Source organism: Stegastes partitus, unplaced genomic scaffold (genome assembly GCF_000690725.1).
Source record: "Stegastes partitus isolate 25-593 unplaced genomic scaffold, Stegastes_partitus-1.0.2 Scaffold489, whole genome shotgun sequence".
Classification (NCBI taxonomy): Eukaryota; Metazoa; Chordata; class Actinopteri; family Pomacentridae; genus Stegastes; species Stegastes partitus.
In genome coordinates, this window is record NW_007578220.1 from 88,182 (window position 1) to 100,151 (window position 11,970).

The 11,970-nt window shown below is 39.7% G+C and overlaps 1 protein-coding gene, 1 long non-coding RNA gene and 1 other non-coding gene across 4 annotated transcripts in view; all 3 read right to left on the minus strand.

The window, feature by feature from the left end:
• The window catches only part of kirrel1a (kirre like nephrin family adhesion molecule 1a), a 32,031-nt gene extending 31,333 nt beyond the window's left edge, over nt 1-698 (minus strand). Inside the window, exon 1 of one of the 2 annotated variants that reach the window (XM_008287159.1) lies at nt 403-698. In XM_008287159.1, coding sequence (XP_008285381.1) covers nt 403-448 — 46 coding nt within the window. In that variant the 5' untranslated portion in view covers nt 449-698. The remainder of the gene's footprint in view (nt 1-402) is intronic. The other variant, XM_008287160.1, reaches the window with a different exon arrangement.
• Nucleotides 699-4,208: 3,510 nt separating this feature from the next.
• Nucleotides 4,209-4,282, minus strand: trnar-ucu (transfer RNA arginine (anticodon UCU)). The gene has a single exon. It is a non-coding gene; the product is annotated as a tRNA-Arg (tRNA).
• Nucleotides 4,283-7,579: 3,297 nt separating this feature from the next.
• Nucleotides 7,580-11,402, minus strand: LOC103361150 (uncharacterized). The gene is made up of 4 exons (XR_520390.1): nt 11,243-11,402; nt 11,027-11,117; nt 10,871-10,946; nt 7,580-10,126 (listed from the first exon to the last, which is right to left on the minus strand). It is a non-coding gene; the product is annotated as an uncharacterized LOC103361150 (long non-coding RNA).
• Between the last annotated feature and the right edge of the window lie 568 nt (nt 11,403-11,970).

The following is an 11,970-nucleotide window of genomic DNA, read 5'->3' on the forward strand; positions in this document are numbered from 1 at the left end:
GTCATACGCAAAAAAAAAAAAAAAAGGTCATTTAGGCCGCGCGCGTGGGCACCAGTCAAGTTGGACGCACGCACGCGCACACGATCGCGCACCAGCTTGTGTGTGTATATGTATATATATATATATATGTATAGGAGGCGCGCGACAGCCATCATCATTAGAATTTTTTTTTTAAACTGATCCATTGCTGCGGTGCGCGTTCACACGTGCACACACGCGCGCGCGCACACGCCTAAGGTGATCCATCGCTGCGGTTCGTCTGCTGTGAAATATTTTCTCTTCCCTCAACACACACACACACAAGAAAGAAAAAAAAAAAAAAAAACAAGCAGTGCGTTTTTTAATGTTTTTTCAAATGTAAGGCTCATTCGCTCAGAAAGCCAGAATAAAATTCCGTCCTACCAGTTTGGAAACTCAGCAGCAAACTCAGGAGCAGCAGCCTCTGCATGGTTCAGCCGACCAATAAGTCCGTTATTGGCTCAGACCTCCGTGAGGACAGCATCAAAAAGCGGGAGTTTACGGACTTTAACAACACGGAGACAAAGAAGAATAATCCTCCTGCGTCGTCCCTCCTCGTTCGTCCCCTCACTCGGGCTGGACTCGCTCTGGTTTTACACCATTTCACTGCTTTTCCCTTTTTCTTTTTTTTTTTTTTTTATCCCTCTCTCCTCTCCTCTCCTCTGCTCTCCAGCGACAGTCCGTTTTCTACTCTGAGGAGGTGAAGCTGACGGCGGTACAACGTGGAAGTTCCGGTTATGGTCTTCAAAATAAAATGCAAACTGAAGGAAGCGGTTTAACGTTGCTTCCTAAACCTTTTTTTATTAATGACGATAAGAATGATGTCTGTGTAGAACTGACAACAGCAACAACAATAACAATAATACATTTTATTTTTATGGCTCTTTTCATAACTGGACTTATTTGCTAAATATATCTAAAAGCTTTTAAATTAATCCCAGGGTCTAGGTGCAGAAAAAGTAGTTTAAACTTCTGGGACTAATGTTATCATTAATTGTTGCTTGCTCAGAAGACATTGTGCAAGTCCACAAGACAGGTTGAGGAGAGAATTGAAGATCCACTAGTGGGCCTAGGATGCAAAGTGGGCAGAATTTTATTTAAGCTAATGCACTTTTTAGTTCCTCTCGATACCAGTTTGGGGTGTTTGTACTCCCAGTAGTGGAGAGTAAAGCTACATGTGGACCAAAGATCACTGAATCGGCTCGTTTTCTTTTCCTCAAGTGTGTTGGAATAATTTAGTGGTGACTGTGGTGGCAAGAAAATAGTAATGTTTCTTTAAATAATAATTATAATAACAACTTTATGTGTAGGGAACAAGATCCCGAACGTACGATATAAAACAAGATAGAATAGTTCAGTCAACATTTCAGCACAAGTTAAAAAGAAAGAAGAGAAGAAAAAAGCTTAACGAAGTAGCCTAACAAGTGTAAATATTGGACCCTGCATTGTTATTTATTGTATGGTGTTGCTGGAATAATTTGCATATTAGGGACCACCACTTTCCCTTACTTTAATGCAAATTAAAGCTAAGGCCCTACATTGTTAATAATTATAGAGAATAACTTAACTAATCTAATAATGTAGCCATGGTGTTATAAATTGTAGAGCTTAACCTACAGTACATGAAAAACCCAACAAATCCAACGCTGATCCACCGCTAAAAAGAAACCTGTGTTTTATTGTGAAAATACCCCCACCATAGTTAAGAAATAAAAGTAAAATGTAAAAAGTTCTTTTTGATGTACCCCCCAATGACTGAAATAAAGTGATTTCAAAAGTGACCAAAAAAAAATAAAAGCTCACCCAACGTGACCACGCTCTACTTCCGGGCTGTAATCACTCCAGCTTGACGTCATTTTCTCATTAGCGGCGCATTCCTCTCTCTCTCTCTCTCTCTCTCTCTCTCTCTCTCTCACGTCAGCAGCACCACAGCACTGCCCCCTTTTCTCTCTCCCTCTGGATCCTGCACAGGCTAACACCGGCAAAAAAAAGAGATACATTATGAAAAAAAATAAATAAAATAAACCAGCTTAGAGAGGCATAATCATTTTGACACATTTGCTGTAGTAGGAACTGCTTGTTGTTGTTTTTTTTCCCCCCTGTGTGGCATTATGTAGTGAAACCTTTTTTTTCCTGGATACCTTAACTTACCCCTATGGACTGTGTGTCCTTCTGCTCTTATAATTCACATCATGTCAGTGTACAGATATAAATATCTTGAGGGATATCATAGGAGGGGATGAGCAGACGCCTCATGTGAACGCAGACAGTTAAATATAGTCTCTGAGGTGGGAAGCAAACTTCAGGAGATGAGAGGGGGGACGAAGAGTTCCAGCAGGAGCAGCACTGGAGGTAAACACTGACATTGTTCCTCCCCACAAGAATATTCCGTGCAGTGATGTCAGTGTGATGAAACAGCCCCAGCAGATGATGAACAAACACACCATGTCCTCATTCCTGTCACATAATGTAGGCTGCTGCAGATTTGGCTTCCTTTTCTTTTCTTTTTTTTTTTTGGTGACGGATCCCCGTGATACTGTAGCTGTCACAGCTCAGTGGGTCTCCGACGGTGAGAGCCGGTTCCTCCCGTGTCATACCGGAGGGGGAACGAGAGACCGAAGAAAGAGACGGAGGGAGGCTTTTAGGCTGATGCTGCAGCGCCCCCCTGCGTCCTCGACCCGGAGCGACCTCTGCGTGCGCTCCGAGCGCAACTGGAGCAGGAATCCCAAAATATCACACTAACACACACACACACACACACACACACACACACACACACACACACACACACACACACACACGGAGTATGCTGGCTGTGTTATTGTCGGGATTCAGATGTAATCCTGATGAGACATGTGAACCTGCACATGCTCACCTGTTCTGGTCACAGCATCGATGCTTCACAAACATCTTTACCAAAAAAAAAAAGGCAAGCAAATAAAGAAATAAATAAAATGTTTTAAAAAGGTTCTGAATATACAGTGTAATATAAATAAGTACATAAATAAATAAAAGGTTTTTAAAAAGAAAGAAAAAAGTGTACATTTAAAGAAAAAAGGAAAATATTTGTTTAAAAATGATCAAATAAAATACATAAATTGTGATATTTTGGCTGATTTAACTACAGGGAAACAATGGGATTTTAAAAGATCATATTGCTAATTGTAAAAATACATATTTTTGACGTGGACATCATGTACAGTTGTGGTATGTTATTGTGTTTTTTAGCTTTATTGAGTGTCTAAATGGAAAGACATATTTTCTTTCTTCTTCAGTCCTTCATGTACGTTAGTTTTCCTTCCAAATAACAGCAAATACCAGAAATATGTGTATGTTTTTACCGATTGAAATACAGTGAAACCATGTTTTACAATCACAAACGGTAAAAATAATTTAATATCGATTTGTAAAAATAGTGATTTTTCAGCTGGACTTTACAGCTTGTTTGCTTGCTTTACCAGTCGACATGTAAACTAATATTTTTCTTTTACAATCTGTAAACTAGCAAAACAATAAATATATATAAAATAACAGCTAGCAAATGTGTTAACTGCTTTTCAATCATTCACATACAGAGTTTTTCTTCAGAAAATGGCAAATAAATGTAAAATGCTATTTTTGCTTATTTAAATAGAGTTAAGAAAAAGTGTAATTTTATGAAAATGCAAAAGATGTGGACATTATTTACAGCTTTGGCCGGATGTATTAATGTTTTTATTAATATTTTTTCTGTGATTTTATTCGTTGTTATCTGTATTTTTTTACACAAGAAATGTGCTGAAGGAGGATTTACTGTTGACCATTCCTGTGTATTGTAGTTTTAATGGTGTTATGTTTCTGTTTCTTTACTATTATTTTAGGAAAATGATCATTTTAAGTCTCTGTTGTGGTTGTGAAGGTGCAAAACCACAGAAAGAACACAAGTACTGAATACACACATTGAAAGGTTATTAATCTGTTTCGATGTGAACCAAAAGCAGCTTAATGCTCAAGATTTTTCTATTGTTAGTTTGGGTTCATCACCAAATCAGTCACAGGAAGAAAAGTGATGTGGCTGCACGCTCTGTGTTTCCCTTTCAAACGCTCCCTGATTCTTCTCTAACAGCACAATAATCTGCCATCAAAACATCATCAGCTCGTCCAGCTGATAAAAAATGACCGCAGATCTGCCGTGTGGCTGCAGAGTGACTCATCTCTGCCGGGACTCGAACCCGGAGCCTCTGGATTAGAAGTCCAGCGCGCTATTCCATTGCGCCACAGAGACTGCGCCAGGATAACCCGGGCCTAGCACGGTTTACATACCTCACATCCCCCCCTTATCGTCGCTCTCTGTATCCCTGCAGCATCAGGACCACTCTGAGCCGACATGTTGGCTGTACCGGCGCCGACCACCAGAGGCCGCTGTTGCAGCGCGCTGAGAGGGGAAGTGCGTCAAGCTGGCTGGAGTGCAGCAGAACGTTTAGAGCATGGGTGTAAAAAATAGAAGTCTCTACTAATATAAATATAGCTTCAATAATGAGGCTAATCTCTTCAATATTGCACTCAATCATAAACTAGTACTCAGTGCGGATAGAATTAAATTCACAATCGTCACCAGAACCAGTGTGACAATCTTTCCATCAACGCAAAGAAACAAACATGACTTAGCTTATCTTCAGTGTGACACAAACAGATTCCAAATGGATTACTACAAAGGAAGAGTCTCTGGAGAGCTTTAATCCTTGAACAATGATGGGAAGTCTTGTACTATTTACATCACTGGCTTTATGCCAATATCAGATGTGTTGATATTGTCCAAATCTCAATTTCTGATTCCGATATCAACCGACACCGATATATGTTTGTTGCTGCAGCCACACTTGTTTACACACTTCACAACTCAGTTTTTACGTCGTCATCATTTGCGTGTCATTAAATGCCAGTGAAATCCAGGAATTATTTTATTGGTTTGTATTATAGTCGGAAATTTTTTTTTTACCAATGTTGACAGATATTACTTTTTCAATATCGGCCTAATTATTTCAACTCTTTTTTTTTTTTTTAGTTTAACAGGTGTCAAATGGGACAGTTGTTGTTGTTGTTTACTTGCAGAATGATCTGAAAACAAAGCTACATATTTCAGGTTGAATTAACTTGAAACTTGTTCAATGCTATACAAATATTGCAAGAGTTTAAAAATCTTGGAATTTGGATCAGTGAGACTTTTGGGTGCCAAACAGGTGCTAATTTATGACAATGAACTGGCATCTTTAATAGGAATACTTCCCAGTGTAAGAACATGTTTATTGAGGCAGCTTTATTATGGTCTGAGTTGTAATAAAAGTTGCCTTAATTAATACAGCCGAGGCTTTAATTTTGAAAGTCCGCTAACAGGAAGCGTGTTTAACTGACGGTAGCTTGTCGCTCCAAAGAGCCAAAATGGAGCTGCGGGTTTCTCGTTTTTGCATCTTACAATTATATTTACAAAGCTATAATTATTGAAATATATATCGTTTTGTTGCGAAATCTATAAACAAAAATGATTATCGCTTAAATATAAAGCCTCTCGGGAATAAAACGCGTTTTTTTTTTTTAAATCAACTGCGGGCCGAGAAAGGGCTTGATTTCCCTGTTTAAACGTCTGAAACATTTAAGATGTATGATGATATTAATTTATTGTCTTTTTCACTCTTCGCAGTCTGATGGATTTTAGGTTGTGGAGGTGTGTGTGTGTGGAGGTCTTTCGTGGAAATCTCTCCTCAGCTGGATGGAATAATACTGGGATTACACCAGGGTTGCATCAGAAAACCAATTACGCACCTCCTTCCACACACCCTACACCAGACTGTGACAGCCTCATTAATTTCATGTCATACACACTTGTGTGGACTTTTCAAGGACATCCAAGCAGAATTAGATCCAGGTTTTTGTGTGTCGTCCCCCACCTCCGTGCAGCTGGGCGATGGGCAGCATATCACACAATCAGAGGAAAATGAATTGGAAACTGTGAAATTCCACTGGACAATGAGCGCAACACATCTGGGCTTTAGACAGGCGGCTATTTTTGAAAGAAATCCTCAGACACTGAATCACAATGTGGCTTGTTATATGTCGGCTATTTTTGTAGAACATAACAAAGGAATAATGTGAGCTAGTGGACATCAAAACGACAACATGTTTGGGAATAATCACTGATTTGTCAGATGATTCCAACTTGCAATAATTCCATAACTTCTAAGTTGACAAGCTGAGTGTTTCTTCTCATGTACAAGCAAAACAGAAAGATTATATTAAAGATACAGACCCCACAGTTAATATTCCACCTGTCACAACTGAGTTAGAAAGCTGTGATTTCCAATTAGCCTGATCACATGACCATACAACAGTCTCACACCTATGAACCGTGTCTACATCATGGCTCCGTATGGAAAAGAACTGCCAGAGAAAGTGAGAAATATGATTGTAAAGCCTCACAGATGTGAAAAAGGACACAGGAAGATCAGTGACCAGCGGAAAAAAACATGAGTCGAAAGTTGCAGCAACAACAGGAGGTGTAGAATGAGTTGTGGTACCACTAATCAGAGCTGTCCTCCGAAAAAGTGTGACAATGTGCCAGTTACACAGAAAAGCTCTGAAAAAATCAGTTAACCTGGTGTTTGTTCTGTGGAAAGCTTCCGAGACAAATGACCTCGCTTGCCGTTTGGCGCAAGACGAAACTTGCAGAAGATGAAAAGAAGCCTGAGAGCGAATTCTTAGATCAGATGATGGTCGGGATGAATTTGTTCGGCTCAGATGGGCACCACAGTGGATCCACAGTCCTGACAGGGAAGTGGGAGTGGGCTGACACGGTGCTGCGTGAGGGCAAAACACTCCCAGCCTGCAGAAGCTTGGCAGAAAGGGAATATTATAGCGTGGCAATGATCAAAAACACACAAGCAGAAAACAGTGAATCTATGACCTGGACAAGTGCTTAAACTCAACAGAGCGCCTTTGGGATATTTTAAGGCAATAAGGATTGAATCTGTCAGCAAAAATCAATGTGGACAAATGAAGCACTGAAAAAAAAAAATCTAGATTTGAACATTAGCACTCGAAATGAGCCTTTTCACATTTTTATACGTGCGGTTTTTCAGTTTCTGACACATTTGAGCCACACAATTCAGCAAGTTTGAAGAAACTTTGCAGATTCTCTGGAAGGCTACCGTTACAGAAGGAGTGCTTGCTCACACTTTCTCTATAATCAGGAAATCTGGAACTTCTCCGAAATAAACCGCAGACACAAGACAATTCTTCGATCTCACTTTTGGTTTCTGTTCCAATCTACTGAACAAAGTAATCTCAAATCGGACGGGTCTGCTGTCAAACTGTTGTGCCATCGAGATAAGTCAATGCAGAAGTGGCTTTGCGGGTTGTTTCACGTACTGTTCAATGTTGTGACATTTCCTCTTTCTGGGTTTTGTGTGCTGATAATGTGAATTACCAGCGAGTCTCTCAAACTAAATTTCTCTCATAAAAGCATAATGTATGACAGGAATGTGTTGTTTTTTTTGTCCAAACTATTCATAAAGTGACAAACATGGTGTAAATTCAAAGCAAATCTTTAATGCAGAATATAGTGAGGTAATCATTTCTACTGGTACTATATTTACAAAACTAGAAAAAACCTGTTTATTTACTAGTGAGGGAACATGATGAGACAAGAAAACAGTAAGAGAGGAGTTTGTGAATAGATTTAGCAAGTGAGACATCAGGAAGACATTTCTACCTTTGCACAGAAGCGGTGAATCAGCGGTTGTGGCCCTGGACACAAGCCGTTGTTTAGGCCCAAGAGCAAATCTGCTCTGATCACACTTCTCCAAAAAGCTTGAGTTATGCAAAGAAAATTCTATTCTGCTGCAATGTAGCGGTGACAAATACAGACTTCTTCTTCCGTTTCCATGTTTCCTGTCTTTGTGCAAAGGTACATATAGATGTTTTTTCTGAGGAGGTGAACTCTCTCCAAGGTTCAAACAAAAGCATTTTGTGTGTCATGTTCCTGCACCTCATCCCATAGTTTAGCGATCACTTTTTGGCCCCTGTCTTTCTGAACATCTGCAAATGTACATAGGGTAAAAAAAACTGCATAAAGTGAATAATAAACAATTTATAAGAAGCGTTATAACCAGCATGTCATCCAAACATTCAAACTAGGAACTATTTCACGCGCCAGTGTTTTATTCTTACGCCCTTCAACAGGCGCTTTGTCTGTTGAAGAGGCTTCAGTCTACCTTCCATACAAAACAACTTTAAGATCTTCAGTTACCAGGGTGTCTTCAAACACCGTACATTCATTGGAGCTGTCTTCTTGTGCACTATTAAAGAGAGCAAATGTCACAACCTTCAGGTGATTTTTTTTTTTTTTAGCTCTTCAAACTTCTCAGGGCTGTTCTGGAAGCAGAAATAAAGAAAATCATTGGAGAATTTATTTGAACCATAAGTGCAGGTTTGAGCTTCGACCTTGAGTTTGCACAATAAAAAGCGATGAATTAAGGGTGTTCCAGCCCAGTTTTGTGATAAATTTGCTGCCCTTGAGTTGAAAAACAACTGGTTTAGCTGTATTTTGCTGGCGGATGTCTCTTTTAGGCCTTGAGCTATTTTCTGTTCCTGCAGACAATGAACTACATAAATCAAAATATTCCAAAAAGTCCTAATTGTGACATTAATGATCTCCGAAGTTTAGCATCCTTGTTAGCTTGGTAGTTAGTTTTTGGTGGTCTAGCAGGTAAACAGTGATTGGAAACCAGACCAAACCTCTGGTCAACAATCCGGGCATTTGGGGCCTTAAGCAGCTTATCAAGGTGGTTAAAAGCTTTTTTTTTTTTTAATGCTTCTCTTATGCTCACAGACAAAAGACCAACAAGCTTTATCTCAATCTGAAAACACATGAAGTGCACAATCTTTCTAAAGTCCTACTGAAAAAATAGAAGGTTAGTCAAAGCTAAATGATCAGTCATTAAAATATGCATCCGCTGCAGTCTACCTGAATCAGTGTGATTCTTTAGGGTAGCCCAGTTTGTCATGCCAAAGTGCAATTAATCCATCGTCCAACAATGGGCAATGTTGTCCAACAGCTCGTTGGGGAATTGTTCACAGGGTCAGTAGGTTCATACTGGCCTTCAGTCCTCTCCGAGTCACCCATTTTTAGACTCAATAGGAGTCTGTCGTTGAAATGAGCGACACGTAATGTCTGGCAATAAGACGTACAATAGCTTTAACAGTATGGAAGCACCAACAGGGATAATGTTCACAGAAAAGAAAAAAAAGAAAAGAAAAAAGCAAGTGTTTCAGGGTAAACTTAGAAGATTGGTCCGCTGTTCTGGGGAAGATATCAAAAAGCAAACTAATGCTTGAATCAAAAATAAACCTATACATTTCTAAAAACACATATTCTTTTTTTTTTTTTTTGCATTGGCATCATTGGGACTACAGGTGACAAACCTGAACAACACAAGGATAAAAGTGCCTAGATTATGATAATTAACAGTCATATAAACAGTAAAAAACATTCCCTCAACCTCGGACCAGCCAATGTTCAGCATTTAACGCCTGGTTAATGCTTTAAAAAAATGCAACCATATTGCTTTAACGACTCCAGGGATACCTGATGATTACTGCTCAGCCTAAGTTTGTCCTATCCACTCAGGCTCTGCTGTCCGAAAAGGGCTCACAGAAGTAGTTGTTGGTGCAAAAATGTATAATGCTGAGCTCATTTAGTGCAAATAAAATGTGATCTTGGATGTAATTGTTTGGCTTGATGCAACGCGAATTGTTTTAGAAATGCTGGTGTGAATATGAATTCAAGGTAATGCGCTGGCTCGTCCTGGTGAGGAATTGTCATTCAGTGGAACCTACTCAATCTACGGTAAATAACAGCTGCTAAGCCGTGTGAAGTCGGCATCTCAGCTGCATCAGTGTGTGCACGGTTTGTGCGAACGCAGCTGCCAACGTGTTTTTGTTTTTTTTTTCACTCAAAGTGCGAGTTAGCATCAGAGACGTGTCAGCAATCTGGTGTGTAGACTTGCGGATCCATCACAGTGATTTCACAGGTGTGTTCTTCCTCTACTGGGATAGGAAAGTTCCAAACCGTGCCCTGGGGAAAAAAAAAAAGAAGACATAAAAGAAAACGTGAGAACGCATGTCTTCTTTACACTTTGGATTTTCAGACTTAACTGTGCAGGCGTATCTACTGCACGTCTGGGCAAAGATGGCAAACGCGTTTACAGTCCTGAAACTAATCCTTTAAAAATGTATCCCTGCACTTATGTGTGAATGCCAGGATCCACACTCTATCCACGTGTGAAACAAGCTGCCCTGTGTTACAGTCTTTTTCATTATCGACATGAATTTTGGCACAATTGTGGAAAAGAAGCATGGGAATGAAAATTTTAAAAAGTTTTACAATTCTTAATTTATGAAGTTCACTGTAAAATAAAGCAAAAAAAAAAAAAAGATAGATTAAGAAGCTTTAAAATTGCTTTCAGTGCAAATAAGTTTAAGTGTTTCTTTGATTACAGAGGCTCTTGAAGTCATGAACAATAGTTTTACAATGTTATTAAGCATTCAAATAGAGGAATGTAAAATTGGGTTTAAGAAAATAAGACCATCAGGGAAGAGTTAAGACTTAAAAAAAACCCCAAAAACTACAATTATCACCTTGCATGTGTTTGTTATAATGTCACGGTGAAGTTGATCTTTGACCACTTGAGTATAAAATATCAGTATGTGGAATTTTACCACAGTTACCACATGAATCCTTGAGTTACAGCCAAAAACGAGGTGACTTTAGATCACCAAAATGTAATCAGTTCGTTCTTGTTTCTGTCGAGACGCTCACCTTATTGTTGTTGTTGATGATGTCGCTGATGTAATCTGCAGGTTTTATGATTTTAGGGCAGATCTTTTTTATATTCCTGTACATTGAGAGAGTCGTATTAGAGGCAAATAGGAAACAGACTAAAATGAAAAGCAAAACAAAGTCGTCTTTACATACTTCCGGCAGCAGATAAACGTCAAGACCGCCAGGGCAGTGACCCCCAATGGGATGATGAAGGCCATGTACACCAACGCGTCGATATCTTTCCCTGCATCAAAAACAACAGCAACAGAAATGTCCGTCTTCTTAAAACTCAATGGAAGAAGTATTTTTCTACTCTTCTGATTTCATTTTGTAAAATAAATCTTTAAGATAAGAAAACCGTGACCGTACCAAAACACTCGTAAGGACTCCATGGTGTCTCTCCGCCGCCCGCTCTCTTAGCTTTAATAGCGATGCAGTACCTACAGTCAGGGTTTCGATCCAGCTCGCACGACGTGTTATTTGTGCGTTTATCCGGCTGAGAACCAAAGGAAAAAAGTGTCTTACAATTTCTGTTNAGCTCACCCAACGTGACCACGCTCTACTTCCGGGCTGTAATCACTCCAGCTTGACGTCATTTTCTCATTAGCGGCGCATTCCTCTCTCTCTCTCTCTCTCTCTCTCTCTCTCTCTCTCTCTCTCACGTCAGCAGCACCACAGCACTGCCCCCTTTTCTCTCTCCCTCTGGATCCTGCACAGGCTAACACCGGCAAAAAAAAGAGATACATTATGAAAAAAAATAAATAAAATAAACCAGCTTAGAGAGGCATAATCATTTTGACACATTTGCTGTAGTAGGAACTGCTTGTTGTTGTTTTTTTTCCCCCCTGTGTGGCATTATGTAGTGAAACCTTTTTTTTCCTGGATACCTTAACTTACCCCTATGGACTGTGTGTCCTTCTGCTCTTATAATTCACATCATGTCAGTGTACAGATATAAATATCTTGAGGGATATCATAGGAGGGGATGAGCAGACGCCTCATGTGAACGCAGACAGTTAAATATAGTCTCTGAGGTGGGAAGCAAACTTCAGGAGATGAGAGGGGGGACGAAGAGTTCCAGCAGGAGCAGCACTGGA